The 27,865-nt window shown below is 36.8% G+C and overlaps 1 protein-coding gene across 2 annotated transcripts in view; it reads right to left on the reverse strand.

Annotated features, from left to right (window-relative positions):
• THOC1 (THO complex subunit 1) overlaps nt 1-27,865 on the reverse strand; it is a 63,176-nt gene that overhangs the window by 22,278 nt on the left and 13,033 nt on the right. Inside the window, exons 8-12 of one of the 2 annotated variants that reach the window (XM_069468528.1) lie at nt 27,114-27,158; nt 22,010-22,092; nt 20,567-20,640; nt 12,516-12,624; nt 10,824-10,955 (exon numbers count right to left, since the gene is read on the reverse strand). In XM_069468528.1, coding sequence (XP_069324629.1) covers nt 10,824-10,955; nt 12,516-12,624; nt 20,567-20,640; nt 22,010-22,092; nt 27,114-27,158 — 443 coding nt within the window. The remainder of the gene's footprint in view (nt 1-10,823; nt 10,956-12,515; nt 12,625-20,566; nt 20,641-22,009; nt 22,093-27,113; nt 27,159-27,865) is intronic. The other variant, XM_069468529.1, reaches the window with a different exon arrangement.

A 27,865-nucleotide genomic window follows, 5' to 3' on the forward strand; every position in this document is an offset into this window, starting at 1 on the left:
TACTCTACATATGTAACCTTGGAAATTTGCTAAGACTTCCTTTATGACCTAGTACACAGTCAAATTTTGTGAATGTTCCATGTAGACACAAAAAGAATGTATTGCCTCTACTTGTTTTGTACAGGTTTCCATATATACTACATCAAGCTTATTACTTTTAATCTTCAGTCTGCCTGATCCATCAGTTTTTGATGGAAGCACTTAAAAATACCCCACTGTAACCGTGGATATGCCAACTTCTCATAATTTTATAAGTTTTGCTTAATATATTTTGAGGACATATAGATTTAAGTTCATGAAGTTTATGATATCTCTTTAGTGGTTTGGTCATTTACTATGTAGTTTTTTTTATCCTATTTATGCCTTTGATCTTACAGTCTATTTTATTTGGTATTTCTATAGCTTTGTTGTTGTTGTTGTTGGTATCAGCCTGGTATGTCGCTTTCCATACTCGTATTTCCATCTTTTTGAATAGTTTTGTTTTAGGTATGTATCCCTTGTGGATACAAATTATTACATGCTCCACATTCCATTTATTAAATTTCTCTTGTATTCTTTTCTTTTCCACATAACGTTTTAAGCTTCTTAAGTCTGCTTTTCTTCCTTCTTAATGCAAATTAGTAGAATTACAGAACTTAGCTATGCACTGCAAATGAACTACGAAAGGATAAAATTGTGAGATGCAAAACTCATTAAAAGGATGCTGCTGCCCCTTGGAAGATAAACATATCAAAGGCAATCTGGTGCATGGGAAGCTCAGAGCATCTGTGTAAATGTGAATCTATTTTTTACTCTTGAGCCCTTAGTGAAAGTAGGGTGAACAAACGGACCTTCTACCTACCTTATCTGAGCTAGTTCAGAATATTTCCTTTCCTTAAAATAGAAGTACTCTAGTTTGCCTAATAATTTAACAATTTCTTCTGTTGACTGTTAAGCTCATTTTTTTTTTTCTTTTGTGTGGAAACCCATGTGAATTGTGTGTCAGGGAGTGGAGTGATGCAAAAGGAGCATGGCTGCTGGAGTTGCATATTTCCCCAAAAAATAAATAAATAAAAGAGTATGTAAAAAAAAAAAAAAAAACCTAATTATACAGTTTCTACTGTATATAATCCTGATCAGATTGTATGTCATGAGAGAGTTCTAGGAAAAGTATAAAATCTCTCAAGTGTAGTGGATTACTGTTTTAAATTGTTTAAAGGCACCACTAAGTACTTATATAATCCTGGATAAGGTGTTAAAAATGTCTCTAGACAATTAAGAAATCAAGCCCAAACTCCAAATGTTATGAATGTACCTATTCTACTCCTAGTGTGGGACAAAATAAAGGTTCACAGTCATTATATTTACAAAAGAGAGCCATAATTTAAACTTCTAATTTTCACAAATGAATTAGTTGCTAAATTAGGGTTTGGAAGACTAAACTGTGAAATAGCTTTTTATTTCAAATAAGTACTTTCCATATATCTTATTCAACTAAGTTATAAAACATTTGGTTTCTAAGAAAAGGAATGTATAAAACAATTGTATAAAAATAGCTGAATTATAAATTTAAAAAGTATTCCTATTTTCCAATAATTCTTTTTTCTTTCTTTTTAAAGACAGGGTCTCATTGTGTCACTCATCCAGGTTGGAGTGCAACGGCGCAATCATAGCTCCCTGCAACTATGAACTCCTGGGCTCCTGCTTCAGCCTCCCAAGTAGCTAGGACTATAGGTTGTGTGTCACCACAACAAACTAATTTTTTTGTAGAGATGGGGTCTCGCAACATTGCCCAGGCTGGTCCCGAACTCCTGAGCTCAAGCACTCCTCCCTCCTCAAACTCCCAAAGTGCTGGGATTACAAGTGTGAGCCACTGTGCCTGGCCGTTTTGCAATAACTCCTTAAGTGCTTTCTTTCAAAAAAAAAGTTCTTAAGAAAATGAAAATTCTAATTTTAGTTTAAAGGTCTCAGTGTCCTTGCTGAGTTACAAGATAAAGACACTGTCCACTGAAGGCAGGAGCTTTCAGGTCTCAACCCTTTTCTTTAGTAGAAAGGTAACTTAAAGATACAGTCACAAATTAAAAGGTGTTAAGAAACTTTCTGTACTAATACAGTTATGTGTCACGTAATGATGGGGATACATTCTGAGAAATGCATCATCAGGCAATTGTGTCACTGTGTGAACAGCATAGAGTGTACTTACACAGACCTAGATGGTATAGCCTATTGCTCCCTAGGCTACAAGCCTGTACAGCATGATACTGTACTGAATACTGCAGGCAAGTATAACACAATGGTAAGTATTTGTATATCTAAACATAGAAAACATACAGTAATATATTATAATCTTATGGGACCACCATTGTATAAGGGGTCTGTCATTGACTGAAAAGTCTTTATGTGGCACATAACTGTACTTTTAAGATTTAGAGGACTGTAATACTCCTCAGTAAAATAAATACCAAAACTTTAAATTTTGATCCCATTTTCCTTAATACCCCTAATTAATATAAAACACAAATTCTTTGTTTAATGTTTTACATTAGTGTAGTTTTTAAGTTTGGGGTTTAAAAGTTGGTTTCATGCCTCTTCTTTGATTTAACCAGAGTAAAAAAAGATGCAAACATGAAATTTTAGTAAATATAAGACTTCTTTTCTGCCTACAAAAGGCTAAATTAAATGGAATTTCTTCAATAATGTTATTGTGTTGTTACCTATATTAATTAGGATTATTTAAGTATAAACATGGATGAACAACTAAATCAACCTATGATTAAATACCCAATGTCTAGATATTAGTTTTCATAAACCTCAGACAGCACTGTAAATTATGTGAATCTACAGAATATTCTTATGCTATCTGGTAAAGTTTTAATAAACTGTAATCCTAAAAAAATTTCTAAAAATATTAAAATTCAGACACAGAAAAAATAAGTACCTAAACATTATATGATTCATGTGTTTTTAACCTATGTATCTTCGACTATATATGAATGTGTTTGTTCTTGATACTCAAATTAAGATGATAAAATAAATCAGTTAATGTAATTAAATGTAATATAATCGAACATGCTTGATAGAATTGTTTTAAAAACTAGTACTAAAGCTTTAAATATTAAACATTGATCTAGCTTTTGATTTAAAGTGAGAAAGAAAAAGATTAAACATTGATCTATTAAAACATGCATATCAAGGTACACTGAGAGTTAATAAATACTTGTGCATAACAGAGGGAGCCTGATTAACTCAGAGAGAAACAAAAAAATTTTTTGCCCCTGGGTATGTAGTCTGTTCTCAAAGGTAATAAAATGTTTTTTTCCCCTCTATATATTCTGTCCGGGAGTCAGTAGTTATTGCTCTCATCAGAAAACATTTTTTTTTCAAAAGTCTGTTAACATTTATAAATATGACTTCATTATGTCCATGCACTGTTATTAAAATGGTGAGAGTTCTCATTTCTAGAGGACCTAAAACATTTAACAGTCCTGATGTAGCAATTATTAATTTCTATTACTTTGGCTAACAACAAGGTGGGCCATTTCTTAGTCTATCTTTGCTTTTAACTTTCTTATAGCAAATGACCAGTCTCCTCTGCCAAGCCTTTCAGACTGTCCTCCAAAATTAGGCTCCCAATTCAGAGCCTACATTGGCAGGGTATCTTCTGCACCCTGATTGTCTTTAGTCTTTCCTAGATGGCTGCTACTTGGTAGCATCAAAGACTTTCCTCTCTTATCTTGCTTGTATAACCATGGCTGCATGCACATACATAGGTAATTCTAAAAATAATTAAGAATGATGAGTATGCTCTAAATTTTCTAATATGCTTAATGATATTTATTTATTTATTTATTTAGAGACAGAGTCTCACTCTGTTCCCGGGCTAGAGTGCCGTAGCATCAGCCTAGCTCACAGCAACCTCAAACTCCTGGGCTCAAGCAATCCTCCTGCCTCAGCCTCCCAAGTAGCTGAGACTACAGGCATGCAACACCATGCCCAGCTAATTTTTCTATGTATATATTTTTAGTTCCATATAATTTCTTTCTATTTTTAGTAGAGACGGGGTCTCGCTCTTGCTCAGGCTGGTCTCGAACTCCTAAGCTCAAACAATCTGCCTGCCTCAGCCTCCCAGAGTGCTAGGATTACAGGCGTGAGCCACCGCGCCAGACCTAATATTTAAAGAGCTTTTCTATTTGTCAGGCCCACAGAGTACAGAGTGTCACAATAAAGAGGGTAACTCATGCCTTTTGCCCTGAGGACCAGTTCAAGTCAATTTTATTTATATTAAAAAATGTCAATCTTAAGAATAGGTTTTAGTGTATTTACCTTTTCAGTATAGGTGGAAGCATACATGCTAAGACTGACATGCCTGTCCATAAAACACTTTAAATTGCAAAGTTTGTAAAGCCCTAAAGATTCAATGCCTTCACTGCTCACAGAACTTGGAGTCAGCAGATAGTCAAACATCAAAATGGAATTCTGAAAAAGAAACTAAGCCTAGAGTTTGTACATAATTCAACTAAAATGGCTGGAAAGAATCCCTATAGCTTATATGACAATGAGATCTGTAGTAATCAGAAGCCTTGGTTTCTCTCCTCATGAAATATTAACAGTTGGCCAAAAAGGTTTCCATTACTTTCCCAGTGGCCACCCAAAGCACAACATCAACATACTATAAATAACACTGTGTTAGATTTTTTTCAAAGCAAGAATCATGTCTGTCAAATTATTCTAATCACAGCTGTTTGAGAAGCCCTACCAGTTGACTCAGAAGAATGGTGTCAAGACATAAAGCCTGATGACTTTTACACCAAGATTCATCAATGGAAAATCTTAGAACTGCTGAGTGCTAATATGGTTTTCAAAGTAAGTATGAGGCCATCCATCTTGGATTTATAAGAAAATATCAGCCTCACTCATTTAACAGATTTCTGCAATTTATTTCTTTTGCTTTTAATTTCTTTTCCTCCCTGGGCACATGGACCAATGATCTACTTTCTATGTAACTTTCAGACCATGGTAACAACCTGCAGAGGAGTTCAGAGTAGAGTCCTGGAACTACCTGGAGGTCTGGCTCTATCTCTGGCCTGCAGACAAGGAAAACTCAAGCCGTCTTCCAGGGCTGTCAAAAAACCTGTTTAAAGTGAGTCACATACTGAAAACAACTGATGAGACTAAAAAATTGTAGGTGGTTAGCCTGCCTGCTGGTCAACAGGAGGGTCTCGCTTCTGACTTCATTTGCTCCTAACTAGGCTGTAAGAAGTCCTATAAAGGAATAGACCTATCTTTGCCCTTACTACATAAAGATTCAGCCTTAGGTATCCTCAAGTGGATACAGAACAGAAAACTTAAGGCAGAACCACAGTATTGACTGTTTTTTAAAAGTTCCTGGCAGTAAGAAACTATGACCAAAAGTCCTAATTGGAGGCCTCTTCACACCATGCAGAGACTGAGCAGAATGAGAATTCTCTTTTCTCCATAAGCAAGAACGGCCTAATTACCACACTGGGGTCAAACAGTGTGTGACTATGGGTAACCACCCCAGTAACTGCTAGCTGCTATTTTACCTGATCTTTTTCATTTGGTCATTAAGTCACAAATGAAAAGTGAAAGGATTTATTATTTGGAAGGACTGGCTAACCCTGAAGCCTATACTTAGTTACTGTTACTATACATTTTTCTGAGAACTCAAAGATACAAAAACACATTCCTTTAACCATCATGTTAATACTCATGGTATTAAATGTTTTTAAATGTTGGTTCTGCTTTCACGTGCTACATAGTACTGACGGAGGAATCCCTATAATACCAGTGCCTTTCACTTGGTATGATAAGTTGGACAATTAGAGGTGAAATCCTCCCTTAAAGTTTCTGAGTATGACCTCGGACTAACCTTAAAGGAGGTTACTTTTCTACTCCATTAAAAAAATAAAAGGCCAGGCTCGGTGGCTCATGCCTGCAATCCTAGCACTTTGGGAGGTTGAGACAGGAGCATTGCTTGAGGCCAGGAGTTCAAGGCCAGCCTGAGCAAGTGCAAGACCCCGTCTCTACAAAAAATAGAAAAATTAGCCAAGCATGGTGGTGTGTGGCTGTAGTCCCAAATTCTGGGGAGGCTGTGGCAGGATGATTGCTTAAGCCTAGGAGTTTGAGGCTGCAGTGAGCTATGATCACATCACTGCACTCTAGCCCGGGCAACAGAGCAAGGTCCTATCTCAAAAAAAAAAAAAAAAAAATAGAAACACACATACGTTTCAGCACTATGTTTAGCAACTGATATCTAGGGGAAACTTCTATCTTTAAGAAAGAAGGTACCGGCTGGGTGTGGTGGTTCACGCCTGTAATCCTAGAACTCTAGAGGCTGAGGTGGGAGGATCACTTGAGGTCATGAGTTCGAGACCAGCCTCAAGCAAGAGTGAGACCCTGTATCTACTGAAAATAGAAAGAAATTAGCTAGACAACTAAAAATAGAAAAAATTAGCATGGTGGGGCACACCTGTAGTCCCAGCTACTTGGGAGACTGAGGCATAAGGATTGCCTGAGCCCAGGAATTTGAGGTTGCATGAACTAGGCTGATGCCATGGCACTCTAGCCGGGGTATCAGAATGAGACTCTGTTTCAACAACAAAAACAACACAAAGAAGGTATAGTAACTTACAAAGACTCCTGTTTTATTTGTGGAACCTATGCCTACCTGTAGCTGCCACATGATTTGCCTGTCTCTAACTACAAAATTTATCCTCCTTGCTATGCATCATCTCCTGACTCTCCCTAAGGAAAAGTCGGACCACATTCTGTAAGCAAAACACGGTGCTTCTGGGTAATAATAATCCCACTGGCATGGGGCACAGGCCCTCCTACAATGAGATCTAACCATATAATGGCAAGACCACTTCTCTAAACCTGTTCACCAATGAAATGATAGGCTATAGAATTATGCTCCAAATAATTATAGCTTTAGATTTCACTTTAGCTACTTCTTACTGGCAAGAAATAAGGCACCAATATCCCTGAAAAAAAATGAGAGCTTTTCCATGATTTATCAAATCTACATAAAAAGAAACTCGAAAGTAACATGAGACCAGAGACAGCATGTATTTAGGTGGGATGGCTTTTCCTGGGATTAAAACACCACGTAAGGTATTTTAAGGTATAGAGATACTGGAAAGCTCTTTCTCATTGGGACAGTAAAGCTTATAAAATATTACCTATAGCATATTTTTAATGCTATAGGTAATGCATTACAAATATTTACACTTGGATATTAAGTAGTAAACACTGGAAATACACTAGAAACATATGAAGAATGTACAAGAAGGGCTCTAAATTTAAGATAAGGTTGTTGCTTAAGAGGCAACAAAGAAGGGAAGTGAAAATGCAAAACACTACATGCCTCATATTCTCTTTAGTACAATTCTTTGTGCCTTTTCTATTTTTCATACTGTAAGTTTTAAGCTTCTTAAAACTGCTTTTACCTTCCTCATGGCATTAATTAATTAATGGAATTCCAGTGCTTAACGCTGAAAGCCCATGTTCTCCTAACTGCTAGTGAAAGCAAGTTCACAAAGATTCAGAAAAGGAAACACTATTAGAAAGCCAAGACTGATAAAGTAAATGGAGAATGATGCAAAAGCATCAATCTCATACTCCAATATGGACATTTCTCTGAAAATATTTAATCCTGCTGTTTTCCATTATTATGACATCCTTTGGCAGGGTGCGGTGGCTCACGCCTGTAATCCTAGCACTCTGGGAGGCCGAGGTGGGTGGATTGCTTGAGCTCAGGAGTTCGAGACTAGCCTGAGCAAGAGTGGGACTCCATTTCTACCAAAAAGAAAAGGAAAAAAAAAAAAAAAAAAAAAAGCCCAGCTGGGCGTTGCACGTGCCTGTAGTCCCAGCTACCCAAGAGGCTGAGGCAGGAGGATCGCCTGAGCCCAGGAGTTGGCAGTTGCAGTTGAGCTAGTGACGCCACTGCACTCTACTGAAGGCAACTGAACACCCCTCCTCACAACCCCCTATTCCTTCATATTAAAAAAATAAAATAAAATAAAACAAGATGTCCTAAGAAATGTTATTTGTACAAAAAAAAACAAATCTTTTAAGATATCCACAAAGTGGAAATGTTCTGAGAAATGTACCCATAACACCTAAAAGTACACAACTCTTACTGGTTGTTTATTTTGTAACTTTTTTGTCCTCACAATAATAAAATTGACACCTTAGCTTTAGAAGCAAAGAGAAGAACTCCGGGATTGTCTTCCCCTCTTCCACATAGGTAAAAGTTTTGAATTTCCTACTCAACCAAAGAGTTTATAAGTTTCATTCAAATTAACAAATAGAGCTGGAATTTAAAAAATCCAATCTGATAATGTCTTATTAGGTAAATTAAATCAGTTTATACTTGTTATTACTGATATATTTGGACTCATTTCTACCTGCCTGCTCCTTTTTCCCTCCTTTCCTGCTGTCTTTTGGATTTATAAAGTAATCTAGGTTCCTCCCTGCCTCCCTTTTGATCTCTTTGCTATTTGGGAGCAAGACATTGGTTTTCTTTTGGTAGTTACTCTTTTAATTTACATAAAAAGTTGAAGTTATTCAGCCTCCCTTTCTTACTCCAGAAGATTACAAGGACTGTACTAAGTTTAAATTATTCATTAAACATCTCTGTTTTCCCCTCCCATATTGTTGTTGTTGTCATTTAGTTAAGTCCCACATTAATAAAAATTTGCTTAATTAAAAAAAATTTTAAAATCACTTGTTAGGACTTATTTGTTTTTATAGTCAAAGGTAAATTTACTGTCATATTTTTCAATTTTTGTGCTCACCATTGCTTTTTGTATCCCACTCCTTTCTTATGGGTTCAATTTCCTTCTTCCTGAAGAACATCCTTTAGTAGTTTTTCTCAAAGTGAGGGTCTTTGAGTGGTAAGTTTTCCCAATCTTTGAATAAAAATGTCTTTCTTTCATCCACAGTCTTGAGTGCATTTAGCTGGGCATGAAATTCTAGATTGAAAGTTATTTTTTTCTCAGCACTTTAATATTTCTCCACTGTCTTCTGATATTGATGTTTGATATCTGTCGGAAATCTGCTAACAGTCAAATAGCTCTTCCTTCCCAGTATATCTTTTTTGTCCTTTGGTGGCTTTAAGGTTTTCTCTGTATCCCCAGAGTTACAGTATGATGTGCTGAAGTGTGGATTTATCTTTCTTTATCCTGCTTGGTAGCTGTAGCATACTTTAAAGCTGAGGACTTGGGACTTCCTTCAATTCTTTGCAATAGTTTCTCTACCATTCCCTCCATTTTGTTCTCTGGAAATCCTATTAGACAGATGTTGGAAATGCTCAATCTATTCTCCATGGCTTTTAATTGCTCTTTCACTTAAAAAAAAAAAAAATCTGTCCCTTTGTGCTGCATTCTGATGACATTCTCATTATTATCTTCAATTCACTAGTTTTCTTTTCATCCATGTCCAATCTATAGTTTAATTCTGTGTGCTGTGCTTTGGTTTTAATGATTATTACTTTAAAATTTCCAAGACTCCCAATCCATTGACATAATCAACAGTTCTATTTTCTTTCTGCCTGCTTCTGTTTCATGATTTCTTGCTCTCTTTCAGTAGATGCTATCTCATCAATTATCTTTTTGAGTATCCAAAACAAATATAAAGTCTTGTTCATGCTGTGGTTTTTCATCTGAAATAAATATATGTATATCCCAATAGCTGATTTTGCTGGTGATTTTTCTTAGTATTAAATTTCTTTATGGATTTTGGAATTTTAATTTATCAAAAGAGTTTTAAATGGGAGCCTTTTCTTTTGGGATATTTGTTTACTTCCCCTTCTTTACCTGTCTGTGTACACCCTTCCCTGTTTAGCAGTTTTGCATTTGCTTCTGCCAGGGCCCCTGGGGCCAAATCTGGAAAAAGTCTTACGGTGACTTTTTGGAACAACCATTTTGTGAGTATACTGGGATATCACATATCTGGTCACTGAGCAAGCGGATGGATAGAAAGCTGTGTCTTTGTTATCCCTAGGCCCGCAACTTCCTATAAAACCATGGCCCTTGGCAGAAGATTGGCAATATTTTTTTTAGTTTCTTTTCAAAAGTGAGTAAAGTTCCGCCCCAGTCCCTGGCTTCAAGCAGTGAATCTGGCTCTGGCCCCTGGTCCCACATGGAGCACATTTGGTCTCTGTTACTTGTAGCCAAACTCCTGGGTGCCAACCACCTGCTCTGGATAGAGTCCAGCAGGCCAAGGCTTCAGTTTCGCCCACTACTTGGCATTTCTGGTCCATGAAGATATTTATCTTGTTTCTGGAAGCACAGCTTTGTCTTTTTGGTTTTCTCTTTTTATATTTTATCTGTCATTGCTATGTGTTTGGAGCAAAGGGAATGAGTCGAAACATAAACTCAATGTGCCATCTAACTAGAAAATTTACACAATCCAGTACCATTCTATTTGAACAAAATTTACTTATTAAAAAGGTATAAACAAGATTAACAGGGAACTTTCAAACTTCTTATTTATACCTAAATGATAAACTAATTACAAAATATTAGCTTCATAAATGCAAATTAAATTCTAACTTGAGGTTTAAAATATATATACTTGAAAGTAATTAAATTGCATTTATTCCAAAATACATCTACAAAACAGACTTAATGTAGAACCACCTCCTTCACCTTTGAAATCAAATTAATTCTACTTGTGCAAGGAAGAAATGGGATTCTAGCTTTAACCAAAAATAACGTAAGAAATATTTCTATTCAACTTAACATAAAATGGCAATCAGCTAAATAGAAATAAAACATAACCATTTCTTATTAAGCTTAGTGAAATAGAAAAATTTATACCTTTTCACTTGTTAGAAATTTTGCAAAATATACATGCTCTCCTCCTGTTTTCAATTCTTCCATCTTTTTCCTTGAGGCCTGAGTATCATCTAATTTATAACTTTTAAAAACAGCTAAAACTTCTTCAGAATACTGCAAAATAAAAATATTAGTTCGTTTTACTTGACATGTTGCCCGAAAATTCATTCATTGCCTTTCTGTATCAAAATACCTAGAATTTACTCCTAGTCAATCAAAAATATATTTCGTGAGATACATTTAATAAGAAAAGTGATAGCAAAATGGGGGTAAAAACTATTTTGTAAGAGATTTCATGTATTGTAAAAGTAAAAATAAACTCTCTACTCCTAAAGAAACATGATTTTTTATGAAGTTACTGTAAGGGGCAGAGAAAGAAATGCTTTGAGAATATACAGAAATTTCACAGCGAAATTAATTGTTTATCCAGCTGTGAAAACTCTCAAACATTTCTTATTTTAAAGACCATGACCAAATAAAACAATGATGTCAAATTCTATCCACTTGGAAGACAATTCCACATGATTTCTACTAAACAGTTAATCTAATTTGGATGGTGTCCCTCACCCACCAAAAAACTGCATATAAAATAGACAATTAAAAATAACACAGGGCCGGGCGCGGTGGCTCACGCCTGTAATCCTAGCACTCTGGGAGGCCGAGGTGGGCGGATCGTTTGAGCTCAGGAGTTCGAGACCAGCCTGAGCAAGAGCGAGACCCCATCTCTACTAAAAATAGAAAGAAATTATATGGACAGCTAAAAATATATATAGAAAAAATTAGCCGGGCATGGTGGTGCATGCCTGTAGTCCCAACTACTCGGGAGGCTGAGACAGGAGGATCCCTTGAGCTCAGGAGTTTGAGGTTGCTGTGAGCTAGGCTGACGCCATGGCACTCACTCTAGCCTGGGCAACAAAGTGAGACTCTGTCTCAAAAAAAAAAAAAAGAAAATAATAATAATAATAATAACACAGAATATATACCATGTTACTTTTAGAGGTACCTATTTATCTTTGATTTTGGTTATATCAAAAAAGGACAACTGATCTTTAAGTAGCCAAGAAAAATGAAAAGAGTGAATTCTTCTAAAACAGGGGTTGGCACACTTTTTCTTTAAAGGACCAGACAGCAGGTATTTTAGGCTTTGTGGACTCATGGAGTCTAGTTGCAACCATTCAGCTATGCCATTAAAGCATAAAAACAGCCACAGATCACAGATAAATGAATGGTCATAGTTGTATTCGAATAAACCTTTGTTTACAGAGCAATAGGTTGGATTTGGCCAAAGATCATAGTTGGGGACCCCTGTTTTAACAGGATAGCTGAAATAATTTTGTGCAAAGACAGAATGTATTCTGCAAAAAATTATCAATTTATATTGACAACACTCACTATATATAAAAAAACCTCAAGGCTGTAATCACTAACTTTTAAATTTCCAGGTCATTTATAAGCCACTTCACAAAATCAGTGGTTTAAATATTCATTTATAATTTATTATACAATGTATAAATAATAATGTATATTATTATTCATAATGTATATTATGAAATAAGTATAAAATATTAAGAGGAAGAATTATACAGTGTAAAGTATGATGGACAAGAGTAAGTTTTAGCTATGCTATTAGTTATAAAATACTGGGATTTTGCTGAAGTCTGACTGGCAACTTACCTTGAGGAAAGTTTTCCATGAAATCTTCTCATAGCATTGCACAGGGTTCCTAAAGTAATCCTGAAGTGACCAGAATTTTCGATACAGGTTGTAATCAATTGGAATGGAGCTAGTAAAATAAATGTTATATTAAATAAATCATTTAAATTCTTTTACAAATATCTAAATGTTCTTAACTTTTCTTGAGTCACAAACCTTTTTCAGAAGCTGAAGAAAGCTATGGCCTCTTTGCCCAGAAAAGTGCACAATCACAAATACTTACCTAATGTTTATAAACAATTTTAGGGAACTCAAAGGCTCCAATAGGCCCTCCTTAACTATATTGGCGGAGCTCCTCCATTTTGGCTGGACACATGGTTATTTAGAATAAAAGATTATATTTCCCAAACTCTCTTGCTGCCAGGTAGGCCATGTGATTAAATTGTGACCAATCAGTTGGGAATGGAAGTCATATGTGCAACTTTTGGGCTATGTTTTAGCATTTGCCTTTTCCTCTTGCTGTTGGCTAGCATGCAGATGTGAGGGTGAGCCATCTTGCACTACAGGAAAAAGGGTAAACACCAAAGGATAGTGGAATATGAAGTTAGAAGGGGCCGGGCATGGTGGCTCACACCTGTAATCCTAGCACTCTGGGAGGCCGAGGCAGGCGGATTGTTTGAGCTCAGGAGTTCAAGATCAGCCCGAGCAAGAGCGAGACCCTGTCTCTACTAACAATAGAAAGAAATATCGACAACTAAAAATACATATATATAAAAAAAAAAATCAGCCGAGCATGGTGGCGCATGCCTATAGTCCCAGCTACTTGGGAGGCTGAGGCAGGAGGATTGCTTGAGCCCAGGAGTTGGAGGTTGCTGTGAGCTAGGCTGACGCCACAGCACTTTAGCCCGTGAAACAGAGTGAGACTCTGTCTCAACAACAACAACAACAAAAAAAAGGAAGTTAGAAGGGAGCTGGGTCCCTAGACAATCTCACTGAGTAGAGCTGTCCTACCAGCCCTGGACTGCCCATTTCCAGATGTTGACATGAGAAAGAAAAAAGAAAAAAACTCTATGTGTTTAAACCAGTGTTAATCTGGATCTACGTTAAAAGCTACAGGCATTATATCCTAACTAATACACCAAGAAGCCCTAGTATGAGACAAGCATATAAGGTATACATCAAGTTAGTATTACAAAAATAAGCCCTATTTCTAGTGATTTTACTATGGCATTACTAATTCAACTCCTAATATGGCTATGTTACAAATCTGCAATGCCAATACACATTCTTTTAATTTTTATATTTACAAGCAATCACTATACAGGTTGAGCATCCCACATCCAAAAATCCAGAATACTTCTGGTACCAGCATTTTAGATAAAGGATACTCAATTTGTACTACAAAATGATTTAATTTTTAATGTTAAAACGAACACTTCAGGCTTTTTTTTTTTTAATTTCATTTCAGCTCATTATGGGGGTACAAAAGTTCAGGTTATATATATTGCCCATGACTCCCCATCCCCCCGAGTCTGAGCTTCAAGAGTGTCCATTCCCTAGACAGTGCACATCGCACTCATCATGTAGGTATGCACCCCCCCCCCCGTCAGAACTTCAAGCGTGTCCATTCCCCAGGCAGTGCGCATCACACTCATCAAGTAGGTATACACCCATCCCTTCCCCCCAGCCCCCACCTCTGTCCGATACCCAATTGGTATTATTCCCAAATTGCACTCAGGGAAACCAGTTTGCTGGTGAGTACATGTGGTGCTTATTTTTCCATTCTTGGGATACTTCACTTAATAGAATGGGTTCCAACTCTCTCCAGGAGAATCAAAGAGATGCCATATCGCCACTATTTCTAATAGCTGAGTAATATTCCATGGTATACATATACCACATTTTGCTAATCCATTCATGAATTGATGGGCATTTGGGTTGTTCAGGCTTTTTTTTTAATCCAAGAAATTGCTGTTTCAGTGAAATCCTCTATAGCATTAGAAACAGCCAATGAAATCTTTTAGTGTTACCCATACATCAAAAATGCTTGTTATCAACTATTTCGTACTCTCAAATATCTGCAAAAATTTTCAACATTATCTCCGTAAAATTAATTTTGCCTGTAAACACGACTGTCATACTACTTCACTCCATTCTTTCAAAATAAACCTTACTAAATTGTTCTTTATAGACCTGGAAAGGAAAATAAATATAAAAAAAAGAAAAAAAAAACCCTTACTAAATTGAACCTATAGATTACAGTTAGCATTTTCTCTAAACTTCATGCCCATACAGATATTCCAAGTAGATTATAATTTTGTATGGGAAACTGGAAACTGGTCTAGTGATCCTAAATTAATCCCCCATTCTTTTTTTTTCTTTTTTTTTGAGACAGAGTCTCACTCTGTTGCCCAAGCTAGAGTGACGTGGCATCAGCCTAGCTCGCAGCAACCTCAAATTCCTGGGCTCTTGCAATCCTCCTGCCTCAGCCTCCCAGGTAGCTGGGACTACAGGTACACGCCACCATGCCTGACTAATTTTTTCTATTTTTAGTTGTTTGGCTAATTTCTTTCTATTTATAGTAGTGGCGGGGTCTCGCTCTTGCTCAGGCTGGTCTCGAACTCCTGAGCTCAAGCAATCCTCCCGCCTTGGCCTCCCAGATGGCTAGGATTACAGGCGTGAGCCACCACGCCCGGCCAATCCCCCATTCTTTATCTTTGGAATGGATACACTTAAAATTCCTTTTTTCCTGATGATTAGGCAACATCAGGGGAAATATTACAATGCTTATTAAAGGATTATAGTAAAATAAAGTGAGTATAATTTTATGACATACTTTTTAGAAGTTTTTTTTGGGAAGTGGTGGTTAATGTTTGAAATATTGAAAAATGCCTTAATTTCTTTATACATAAAATAAGCATATTAGAGCAGAAAAGTATAAAATAATTTATTAGTCTAAAATTCAGTTTTGTACAAAAAATTGGAAAAAGTATATAATTGATCTCAGAACAAAGGAAAAGTATTTTTGTGAAACAGATGGAAGTACATTTGATAAAGAATCTCACCAAAGGAATCTAATTCATATTAAGATCACAAACTACAAGTTAATATCATAAAGTCTTTTTAAAGAATTTCATTAAATTTGGCTGGGCGCGGTGGCTCACGCCTGTAATCCTAGCACTCTGGGAGGCCGAGGCAGGTGGATAGCTCGAGGTCAGGAGTTAGAGACCAGTCTGAGCAAGAGCGAGACGCCGTCTCTACTAAAAAAAATAGAAAGAAATTATCTGGCCAACTAAAAATATATATAGAAAAAATTAGCCAGGCATGGTGGCGCATGCCTGTAGTCCCAGCTACTTGGAAGGCTGAGGCAGTAGGATTGCTTGAGCCCAGGAGTTTGAGGTTGCTGTGAGCTAGGCTGACACTACGGCACTCACTCTAGCCCAGGCAACAGAGGGAGACTGGAGACTCTGTCTCAAAAAAAAAAAAAAAAAAAAAAAAAAAAAGAATTTCATTAAATTTATATCAGTTGGTATATCAGTTCAAGAAAAACATATGTACATCTATACACAGAGTAACACATCACTTATCTTAACATTCACACTTGTGACAACTTCGATTATCTGCAACAAAGCTGTGAACTTGGAAGTAACTGAAAAAACACTTGCTCTGGGCTGTGGCTCAAACCTGTAATCCTAGCATTCTGGGAGGCTGGGGCAGGAGGACTACTTGAGCTTAGGAGCTCGAGACCAGCCTGGGCAAGAGTGAGACTCTGTCTCTACTAAAAATAGAAAAATTAGCTGGGTATTGTGGCACATGCCTGTATTCCCAGCTACTTGGGAGGCTGAGGCAGGAGGATCACTTTGAGCCCAGGAGTTTGAGGTTGCAGTGAGCTATGATGACGCCACTGCACTCTATCTGGGTTGACAGAGAGAGACTGTCTCAGGAAAAAAAAACAAATCAACCAACCCTTGGTCTGCAAGAAAATAATGGTGACAAAGCTCATGTACTTTATTTTATAAAAGAGCCTTGAAATTATGCTCACCCAGATCACAATGGCTTTGAATTACGTGTAATGTCAGGTTAGTAATTTAGCAAGCTTAACTCATTTTGATAAAAGAATTCTAACTTTGCTAGAAGCATGCAACGCATGTGGATCTTGCTTCAAAAATCAATAGTGAAGAACACTGACAACTTTTAATTGACCAAAATTTAGCTCCTGCCAAAAGGTATTTTTTTTTTTTTTTTTTTTTTGAGACAGAGTTTCACTCTGTTGCCTGGGCCGGATTGCCGTGGCATCAGCCTAGCTCACAGCAACCTCAAACTCCTGGGCTCAAGCAATCCTCCTGCCTCAGCCTCCCGAGTAGCTGGGACTACAGGCATGAGCCACCATGCTCGGCTAATTTTTTCTGTATACAATTTTTTTAGTTGTCCATATAATTTCTCTTTATTTTTAGTAGAGACGGGGTCTCACTCTTGCTCAAGCTGGTCTTGAACTCCGGAGCTCAAACTATCCACCTGCCTCGGCCTCCCAGAGTGCTAGGAATACAGGCGTGAGCCACCGCACCCGGCCCTGCCAAAAGTTTTATCAAGAACCAGTAGTATCTGAAAGAATCTAATGGACATGTTAACTTTCACTCTTTCTAACTCTTCCCCAGCAACAACTCCGAAAACAGGAAAACAATTAACTGAACATCAACCTCTCTACAATTAAAGCAACTTCACTGACTTACAGCAATAAGATTATACATCTGAGTTTTCTGTGGATTGAGTTTTAAAAAATCAGAAAAAGAACATTTTCTAAAATAAGTAAATTGAAAAAAGAGAAGCGCTATATAAATTATTTATGTCCATGAAATAAGACCAAGAACAGTATTTGTATAGTTCTATACTTAAAAAAGAATGTTTTTGAAACAAAATTGGTTTTGAAGATGATATATACATAAAATGTGTGTGTGTATATATATACACACGTAGGATTACACACACAGTGTTACTCAGTTATAACATGTAAGATTGAATATAATAAATACTTCTTAAAATGTAGTAACAGGAAAATTTGTCTCTTGAGAAAAATGGGGGCTACCTCTAACAGAGAAAGAGAATCATGTAATCATTATATGTCCCTTTTTGTCTCAGTTGCCAGTTCACATCTGATTTAATGCTTGATACCAAAAGCAATCTTATTCCAAGTTCCTAATTATCATCTCCTACCTACAAAGGCTCTGATCTCTCTTCTTTTATCTTTAATTGGCTTGGTATGTGTTTAAGGTGTCAGAATAAATTTTAAAGTAGTATGAATATATTACTGTTAGGAAATTTTTATAGTTAGGTACTATACTTTTAAAAATCCTTCTCCTTGACAGTTATATCCCCCTACACTAGATGCTGTCCCTCTCTCATTTTCTTCATGGCTAAATAAACTTCAAAGTTGTCTGTACTCCATGTCACTCTTTCATCACCTTCTATTCATTCCTTAACCCACTGCAGTTTGCCTTTCACCTTCACTATTCCACAGAAATTTCTGGATTTTTTATTTATCCACACAAAGCAAAAGGGAACCATTTATTGTATTTGCAAATAACATCAAATTAGAAGCAACAGTTACTATCTAAAACAGATTGTCTTTTAACTATTTTAACCAGAATACTATGTAAAACTTGACACATTTTTAAAATGTTGAGGTGTTTTATAGAACCTTACACATTGAAGTTTAATCAAAATTTTTTATTGATGTGTTTGAGCCAAGTTTGAAATGGACTTCATATCGTAGGTACATGTGTTCTGCTTTGTAAATTACAGTGCCTAAGACCATCTGGTGATACAGCTGCTCACAAAGTAATTCCCCATGGGCTTTCTTCTGCCGTTCAAAAATAGTGATTGCAACAGACAGAGGCAGCTGAGTGCTGGGTCTTAAGTGACTTTCCTACAGCTGCGACTAGTTTACAAACATATTCAACAGGGCTGAATTGTCTACACAGGCTGACACAGAGTCTAAGTAGACAAAACTGCATTGGGCAGAGTGTCTTTGGGGGCACTATTTCACTTCAGGTGACCTTTATCTTGGAACAGGCCCTTATGTTGCTTGGGCCAAACTCTAAAAGCCTACTCCATCCATAATGTACACTAACAAAAAGGTCTCTAGAAAAATAACTATAGCTATATAATTATAGTTTATAACTGAATAGACAATGTTCTAAGTGCTTTACATTTACCACTACATATAACATAGATAACTATAGTAATGATAACTATTAAGTGCCTCAATAGACAATTTCTGATCATTATCTTATTTAATCTTCTCAACAACTATAGAGGGAAGGTGGCATCCCTACATTTTAAAGATGTTCACACTGAGTTGCAGGAAGGTTAAGTAACTTGCTCAAGGTCACAGGACTAGGAAATACTGGAGGTAAGCCTGGAGCCGCACTACTTCTGTTTCTTCTAATGTGTGCTTGAATTTGAAATCTGGGATGTCAGGAATACATTTCCCTGTGCAGATATACGAATCCCCTCTTGATCTTCTAGGTAGTAATAATGGACACTATTTCAATTACAAATGATGACGATAACTTTCATCCCCTCAGACACATGGATGAGTGCTAGTGAAAGAAATTTTTCCTTAATATTTTCCTTTTTCTCTTCCTCATTGCTTTTAACTAGAAAGAAATTATGGCAGGTCCTCAAATCACTGTGTTTCTTTCAATGTCATCTCTTATGCTGATGAGAAAAAAAACTTGATTCCTGGCCAGGGCCACCATCTATGGGGAGTTTGTATGTTCTCCTTACGTCTGCATGAGTTTTCTCTGGGTACTCCAGTTCTCTCCCACATGCCAAAGATGTGCGCGTTAGGTTAACTGGCATGTCTAAATGGTCCCAGGACGAGTGAGGGTGGGGGCGTTTGTGAGTGCACCCAGTGACGGAATGGTGTGTCCTGTCCAAAGCTGGTTCCCGCCTTATGCCCTGAGCTGGTGATCCTGGCCAGCCATGACCTTGAACTAGAATAACTGGGTAAATAATTGTTTTTATTAATCTTTTATTTTTTGGGACAGAATCTCACTCTGTCAGCCAGGGTAGAGTGCAGTGGTGCAAACATAGCTCACTGTAACCCCAGACTCCCGGGCTCAAATGATCCTCCCACCTCAGACTCCTGAGTAGTTAGGACTACAGGCGTATGCCACCATACCTACTTAGTTTTTTTTATTTTTTGTAGAGATGGGGTGTCGGTACAATGCCCAGGCTGGTCTAGAACTCCTGGCCTCAAGTGATCCTCCTGCGCTGGCCTCCCAAAATGATGGGATCACAGGCATGAACCACTGCACACAGCCACGTTATTATTAATCTTTCTTAAATGTATGTATAACTCACATTTATTTCAATGTTTAATATTATAAGTATTTTGATCTTTATTTAGAAGTTTGTTGATGTTTTTGTGACCAGAAATAGGTTGTAGGGACTTAACCCCTGTTTCTATTAATTCGTGTATGGTAAAACTGGTTTTGTCATACATTGTTTCACTTAAAGTTGCAATTTCCAAGAACCTATAGACAATGTTAAGTGAGGACTTACTGTATTTGGAAAGAAAGCACAGAGCTATAGAGGCTAAGATAAGAAACAGTATTAAGAGCAAGGAGGGGGCTGGACTTGGTGGCTCATGCCTATAATCCCAGCACTTTGGGAGGCCAAAGTGGGAGGACTGCTTGAGACCAGGAGTTCAAGACCAGCCTGTACAACATAGCGAGACCCTGTCGCTACAAAAAATTAGCTGGGCATGCTGGTGCATGCTACTTGGGAGGCTAAGGCAGGAGGATCACTTGAGCTCAGGAGTTCAAGGTTACAGTGAACTATGATTGCCACTGCATTCCAGCCTGAGAGACACAGCGAGACCCTGTCTCCAAAAAAAAAAAAAAAAAAGAGAGAGAGAGAGAAAGGTACAAATGGAAGAAATCTATGAGCATGATTTCCTTCCTCCTTGTCCATATCCATATCCATATCCTCACTCCAGAGAAAATACCTGATAGGGAATTAAGGGATTATCTTTGTAAATCAAGAAAACATAAGCCCTGAAAACTCACCAAGTTGTTGGAGCTTCATCATCTCCCATTTCCCCTTCTTCTACATCCATTCCTTCTTCTCTATCCTCAGTGTGCTAAATTGAAAAAAATGCACAGCTTATCATGAAACAGTCATCAGGCAGAAGATAAATGCTAGAATAAGAGATCATTTACACAATCCTAGACAACCATTAGTGGACAAGTCTAGTCATAGTACCTATCTAGACCTACAGTTAATCTTTATTGCAACTGGAATTCTACGTGACAGGGTTGAAAGAACTCAAGAGCACTATAACAGTATAACATAGTCACGAAGACAATGGAAAGTTTTAAACCAGTATTTCTCAAAACATAGTTAGTAGATTCTCTCTGGGAATAAAGAGTCTATGGCTAAATGTTTTGGAAATATATACAATCATAAAGAAAAGTCAACAGTAAAATGGACAAATGCCATGAATAGACAAGTTACAGAAGAAAAATATATTCCAATCAATGTATATTAAATTCCTCAGCTCCAATAATAATCAAGGAAATACAAATTAAAAAAAAGACAACCTATTTTTTAAGTATATATATCAATTAAGCAAAGAGTCTAAAAAATTGATAATTCCCAATGTTGGTGTGAGGCTACGGGAAGATGGGCAGGCTTTCTCCATGTGCCACTGGTGGCAGTATAAACGGACTTCTCTTTGAGAAGTAACTGGGCAACAGCTATCAAAATTTGAAATATGCATATATTTTGACCCAGCAATTTTACTTGTCAGAATTTATCCTAAGGATATACCTGCATAATTTAGCAATGATATAATACTATTCACTGTAATACTGTTAACAATTTTTCACTATTACAGACTACCTAAATGTCCACTGACAGGGACTGTGATGTCTAAACTCAAAGAGTTACCAAGAGCCATTAAAAAACTGAGACAAATCTAAATGTACCAATGCAGAAATACATCAGTTAAAAGAAGAAAGTGAATTTTAGAACAGTATGTATTGTATGACCTAATTTTGGAAAAAACAACATATGTTTATATGTATATATGCAAAAAGTCCTAGTATGGTTAGACAAAGACTGTTATGACTCGTTATAGAAATAATTATTTATAGACATGATATGTGCTCTGTGTAAAAAATCCAAACGTATTTGAAACAGAAAGTATAGCTACTCTATAATCCACTTTATGATTACTACTATTAAAATAGCAATAGATAGACCTTATTTATCAACTTTAACAGAAACTACAGCTACTCCATAGACTACCACAATCTCCCTTGGATTACAGAGTAGCTGTACTTTCTATTTTAAACATTGTTTCAATTTTTTACACACAATACATATTGTTTCTATAAACTGGATATAAAGTGTTCAAATGTTTGGTGACTGAGAGGCCCATTCAAATGAGTTAACTCAATAACAAACTTGTAAATATGTCCTGTGATAAGATTTCATATCGGCTTCACCTTTTGACCCAGGGTGCTTTCCTGCTCATTGGTATTGAAAACAGTGACATTTTCCAGATTAAACTGACTCTGCAAGTTAAGACCTATAAAAAAAAAAATAAAAAGAAAAGATTTTCAAAACAGATTCACTGACACCTAAACTTGTATATGAATATATAACTTCGTCTCATGACCAAAATATATAAAATGTTAAATTCATAATTAAAAGATCAGTCAGAATTAACACCCATATTTGATTTTCAAATCCTTTCAAGAATTCACTTCTTAAAAGTACCTTCAGAGTACAGGCATACCTTGTTTTATTGTACTTCGCAGATAATGCATTTTTTACATATTGGAGATTGTGGCAACCCCAGGTCAAGCAAGTCTATCACACCATTTTTTCCAACAGCATATGCTCAATTTGTGTCTTTCTGTCACAATTTGGTAATTTCACAATATCTCAAACTCTTCCCTTAATATCATATCTGTTATGGTCATCTTTGACATTACTATTGTAATTGTTTTGGGGTGCCATAAACCACGCCCATATAAAACAGCAAACTTAACTGATAAATGATGAATGTGTTCTGGCTGTTCCACCAACTAGCTGTTCTGTCTCTCTCTCTCTCCTAGGCTTCCCTATTTTGTGAGACAATATTGAAATTAGGCCAATTAATAACCCCACAATGCCCTCTAAGAGTTCAAGTGAAAGGAAGAGTTGCAAGTCTCTCATTTTAAATCAAATGCTAGAAATAATTAACCTTAGTGGGAAGGCATGTTGAAAGCCTAGACAGGCTGAAAGACGGCCTTCCTGTGCCAAACCACTGAGTTCTAAATGCAAAGAAAAAGTTCCTGAAGGAAATGAAAAGAGCTACTCCAGTGAACACAATAACAATAAGAAAGCAAAACAGCCTTATTGCTGATACAAAGAAAGTTTAAGTGGGCTGGATAGGAGATCAAACCAGCCACACATTTCCTTACATGAAAGCTTAATCGAAAGCAAGGCCCTAACTCTCTTCAATTCTGTGAAGGCTGAGAGAGGTGAGGAAGCTGTAGGAGAAAAGTTAGAAGCCAGCAGAGGTTGACTGATGAGGTTTAAGAAAAGCAGCCAGCTCCATAACATAAAAGTACAAGGTAAAGTATCAAGTGTTGATGCAGATGGTGCAGCAAGTTAGCCAGAAGATCTAGCTAAGATTATTGATACACTAAACAACAGATTTTCAATGTAGATGAAACAGCCTTCTATTGAAAGATGCCATCTAGGACTTTCATAGTTAGAGAGAAGTCAGTGCTTGGCTTCAAAGGACAGGCTGACTCTCTTGTTAGGGGCTAATTTAGCACGTGACTTTAAGTTGAAGCCAACACTCATTTACCATTCTGAAAATCCTAGGGCCCTTAAGAATTATGCTAAGTCTACTCTGCCTGTGTTCTAAAAATGGAACAAGAGAGCCTGGATTATCATCTGTTTACAGCATGGTTTACTGAATATTTTAAGCCCATTGCTGAGACCTACTGCTCAGAAAAAAAGATTTCTTTCAAAATATTACTGCTCATTGACAATGCACCTGGTCACCCAACAGCTCTGATGGAGATGTACATGGAGATTAATGCTGTTTTCATGCTTGTTAATACAACATCCATTCTGCAGCCCACGGATCAAGGGGTAATTCCAACTTTCAAGTCTTATTTTAACAAATACATTTTGTAAGGTTATAGCTGCCATAGATAGTGATTCCTCTGATGGATCTGGGCAAAGTCAATTGAAAATCTTCTGGAAAGGATTTATTATTCTAAATGCCATTAAGAACATTTATGGGAGGTGACCAAAATAACATTAACAGGAATTTGAAAGAAATTGATTCCAACCCTTATGGTTGACTTTAAAAGATTTAAGACTTTAGTAGAGGAAGTAACTGCAGATGTGGTGGAAACAGAAGAGAACTAGAATTAGAAGTGGAGCTTGATGATGTGAATAAATTATAGCACTCTCATGATCAAACTTGAAAGGGTGAGGAGTTGCTTCTTATGGATGAGCAAAGTGGTTTCTTGAGATGGACTCTACTTCTGGTGAAGATGCTGTGAACATTGTTAAAAAGACAGCAAAAGATTTAGAATATTACATAAACTTGGTTGACAAAGCAGTAGCAGGCTTTGAGAGGAATGACCCCAATTCTGAGAGAAGTTCTACTGTGGGTAAAATATCAACAAACAGCATCATATGCTACAGAGAAATCTTTTGTGAACAGAAGAGTCAATCAATGTGGCAAATCTCATTGCTGTCTTACTTTAAGAAACTGCCAGAGCCATTCCTACCTTTGGCAACCACCATCCTGATCAGTCAGCAGCCATCAACATTGAGGCAAGACCAGCAAAAACATGATGACTTGATAAAGACTCACATGATCACTAGCTTTTTTTAGCAATAAAACATTTTTTAGTTAAGGTATGTACATTACTTTTCAGACAAACTGCTATTACATACTTAATAGACTACAGTATGCCATAGATATAACTTTTATATGCATTGGGAAACCAAAAAATTTGTGTGACTTGCTTTATTTAGATATTTGCTTTATTGCAGTAGTCTAGAACCAAACTCACAAAATCTCTGAGGTATGGCCCGTACACAGAATTCTATATACATTATGATAAATGGAATTGATCCTTGTTATTCATGATATTCAAGAACAATTCCACAGAATGCAATAGAGAGTAATTTATAATTTTGATGAAGCACAAATGTAATTAAAAAGGGTGTATAACAAATAAACATATTATGGTTAATGAGAGCCAAGTGTCTTACTGTCAGAGAAATAAGTTAAAAATAAGCAGGTGTATTAGTACTGGATTCGACTCAGAGATATCAGTATGAGCTCATGATTTTTGTTGCTGTTCATTAAAAAAAATACAATGATACAGAAATAAACATAGATGTGTATGGTTAGTATACACATGTATCTTTCCTTGCTCTGTCTACTGAGAGGGCCTAGAAGCAGTCATACTCCAATGGCAATGAGCCCATCTAGGGCCCAGATCTTGGCTCTAACTACCATTCTTAAATAAAAGGAACTAGGTTCTTTGGAAAAGTGGGGAAAGGGGGATATGGAGGTACTATATAATGAGTACAGATTTTTGGATTTGCAAGATGAAAATATCTGGAGATGGATGGTGTGATGGTTGCATAACAATGTGAGTTTTCTTATTGCCATGGACTATACGCTAAAATTATTTCAAAGCAAAAACTTAAAAAAAAAAAAAAAACAAAAGCATGGATGCTAGATCAAGACATTAAGCTAGTGAATGAGCCTGGCTGACCATTCAGCACTGACTACTTAAAATACCACAGTCTATTCTCCATTATTCACTATAGCACATGCTATAATTCTCATTTAGAGTTAAAAATTTCAGCCATAGTGTACTACATTCCATAGCGTACTACATACTAAAATGGCTTTTTGAGAGTCTTGGTCTTGGGATATACCCTAGTGAATGTTAAGGATCTGCTAAATGTTAAGGGGAAAAAAGGGAAAAATTACTATAAGAAATTACCCCAAAACGCCAACCTAGTTTGTGTTAGGGTGGTAGGATTATGAATAGTTTCTTTTTCTTCATTTTTCAAATTTTCTGAAATAAGGCTGCATTCCTTTTTATTTATTTTTTGAGACAGGGTCTTATTCTGCTGCCCAAGGTAGAGTGCAGTGGCATCATCATAGTTCACTGTGGCCTCAAACTCCTGGGCTAAAGTGATCCTCCTGCCTCAGTCTCCCAAGTAGCTGGGACTACAGGCACGTGCCATCACGCCCAGGTAATTTTTTAATTTTCTGTAGAGACAAGTCTCACTATGTTGCCTAAGCTGGTCTCAAACTCCTGGCCTCAAGTGATCCTCCCACCATGGCCTCCCAAAGTGCTAAGATTACTGATGTGAGCAACCATGCCCGGCCCCTACAATTTAAAAATTAAATTACAAAGTATAACTTGTTAAAATATATACAGTCTAAGATACCTTTAATGATATACTGTTAGTTTTTCAACTAGCGAATGAAAGAAAGAAAAAAGTGTTTTGTATATGTCTTGCCAATCTAAGAATGTAACATAATGAAAAAGAGGTCTAAAATGTTTCAACAAAGTAATAAGCGTTAGGGCTGGAGGCAACCAGGAGGGATAAAAGAATGTCTTGGAATTACAACCTTGTTCTTATGTCTTCTGTAACTTCCAGAGAAAGAAATCACAAGTTAAAGCCTATAAGGGACATATGTCACTTCATTTCACATTTCTATCCACTCACCACATTTTTTTGAGACAGGGTCTCGCTCTGTCACCCCAGCTAGAGTGCAGTGGTGTCACTGTAGCTCACTGCAACTTCAAACTCCTGGGCTCAAGTGATCCCCCTGCTTCAGCCTCCTGAGTAGCTGGGACCACAGTTGTGTGCCACCATTTTTACTTGTAGAAACTGGGTCTCGTTCTTGCTCAGGATGATCTCAAACTCCTGGCTTCAAGCAATCCTCCTGTCTTGGCCTTCCAGAGGGCTATGATTACAGGCATGAGTCACCACACCCAGCCTCCACTCACCACATATTTAAATGGTGACCAGGTGCCTGGCACTGTTCTAGGCATAGAGAATACAGAGGTAAACAACAAAAACACACTAAAAAAACCAGATTGTGTTAAATGCTAAAAAGAGATTTGAAATCATGTGGTAATAATGGGTTTAGATTAGGTATTCAAAGAGAGCCTCTCTGAGGAAGTGAAATTTAAACTGAGACTGAGCAACAGCAAAAGTGAGTAATGTGACAATAATGAACAAAAGGTTTACAGACAGAGGGAAGAGTTAGTGCCAAGGCTCTAAGGTGGCAATGATCTTGATATTTTGAAGGTATAAACAGAGAAGGTGGGATGCCAACTCAGTGGGGGAAAGAACAGTTTTTCAACAAATGGTGCTTGGACAACTTGGTATTTACATGTAAAAAAATAAAACCGAATCCCTACCTCACACCATATACAAAAATTAACTCAAAATGCTAGGCGCAGTAGTGTGCACCTGTAGTCCCAGCTACTCAGGAGACTGAAGCAGGAGGTCGCTTGAGGCCAGGAGTTTGAGGCCACAGTGCACTTTGATCGTTACCTGTAAACAGTCGCTGCACTCCAGCCTGGGCAACATAGTGAGAGCCTGTCTCAAAAAAAAAAAGAAATTAATTCAAAATGGATCACAGACCTAATTGTAAGAACTAAAACTCTTAGAAGAAAACATAGGAGTAAATCTTTGTGACCTTGAATTCAGTAAAGTTTTTTTTTAGATAAGAAACCAAAAGCACAAGCCAGAAAAGAAAAAAACAGATAAATTTAAAACTTTTGTGCTACAGATGATACCATCAAGAAAATGAAAAGACAATCCACAGAAGAAAATATCTGCAAATTATTTATCTAATAAAGGTCTAGTATCTAGAAAATATAAAGAATATTTACAAATTCAACAATAACCTAATTTTCCAAGTGGGCAAAGGATGTGAATAGACATTTTTCCAAGAAAGACGTACTAATGGCCAATAAGCACATGAAAAGATGCTCATTATCATTAGTCATTAGGGAAATGAAAATCAAAACCACAAGATACCACTCTATACCCACTAAGATGACCAAAATAAAAAAGATAATATCATGTGTTAGCAAGGATTCAGAGAAATTGAAATCCACATACATTACTGATGGGATTACGAAGTAGTACTGCCTCTTAGGAAAACAGTTTGACAGTGCCTCAAAAATTTAAACAGAGTTTTTATATGACCCCACAATTCTACTCTTAGAAATGTACTCAAGAGAAATGAAGACTTAGAGTTACCATATGACCTAGCAATTCTACTCTAAGCATATACCCAA

The sequence above is a fragment of the Eulemur rufifrons genome, chromosome 5, assembly GCF_041146395.1.
Source record: "Eulemur rufifrons isolate Redbay chromosome 5, OSU_ERuf_1, whole genome shotgun sequence".
NCBI classification, from domain to species: Eukaryota; Metazoa; Chordata; class Mammalia; order Primates; family Lemuridae; genus Eulemur; species Eulemur rufifrons.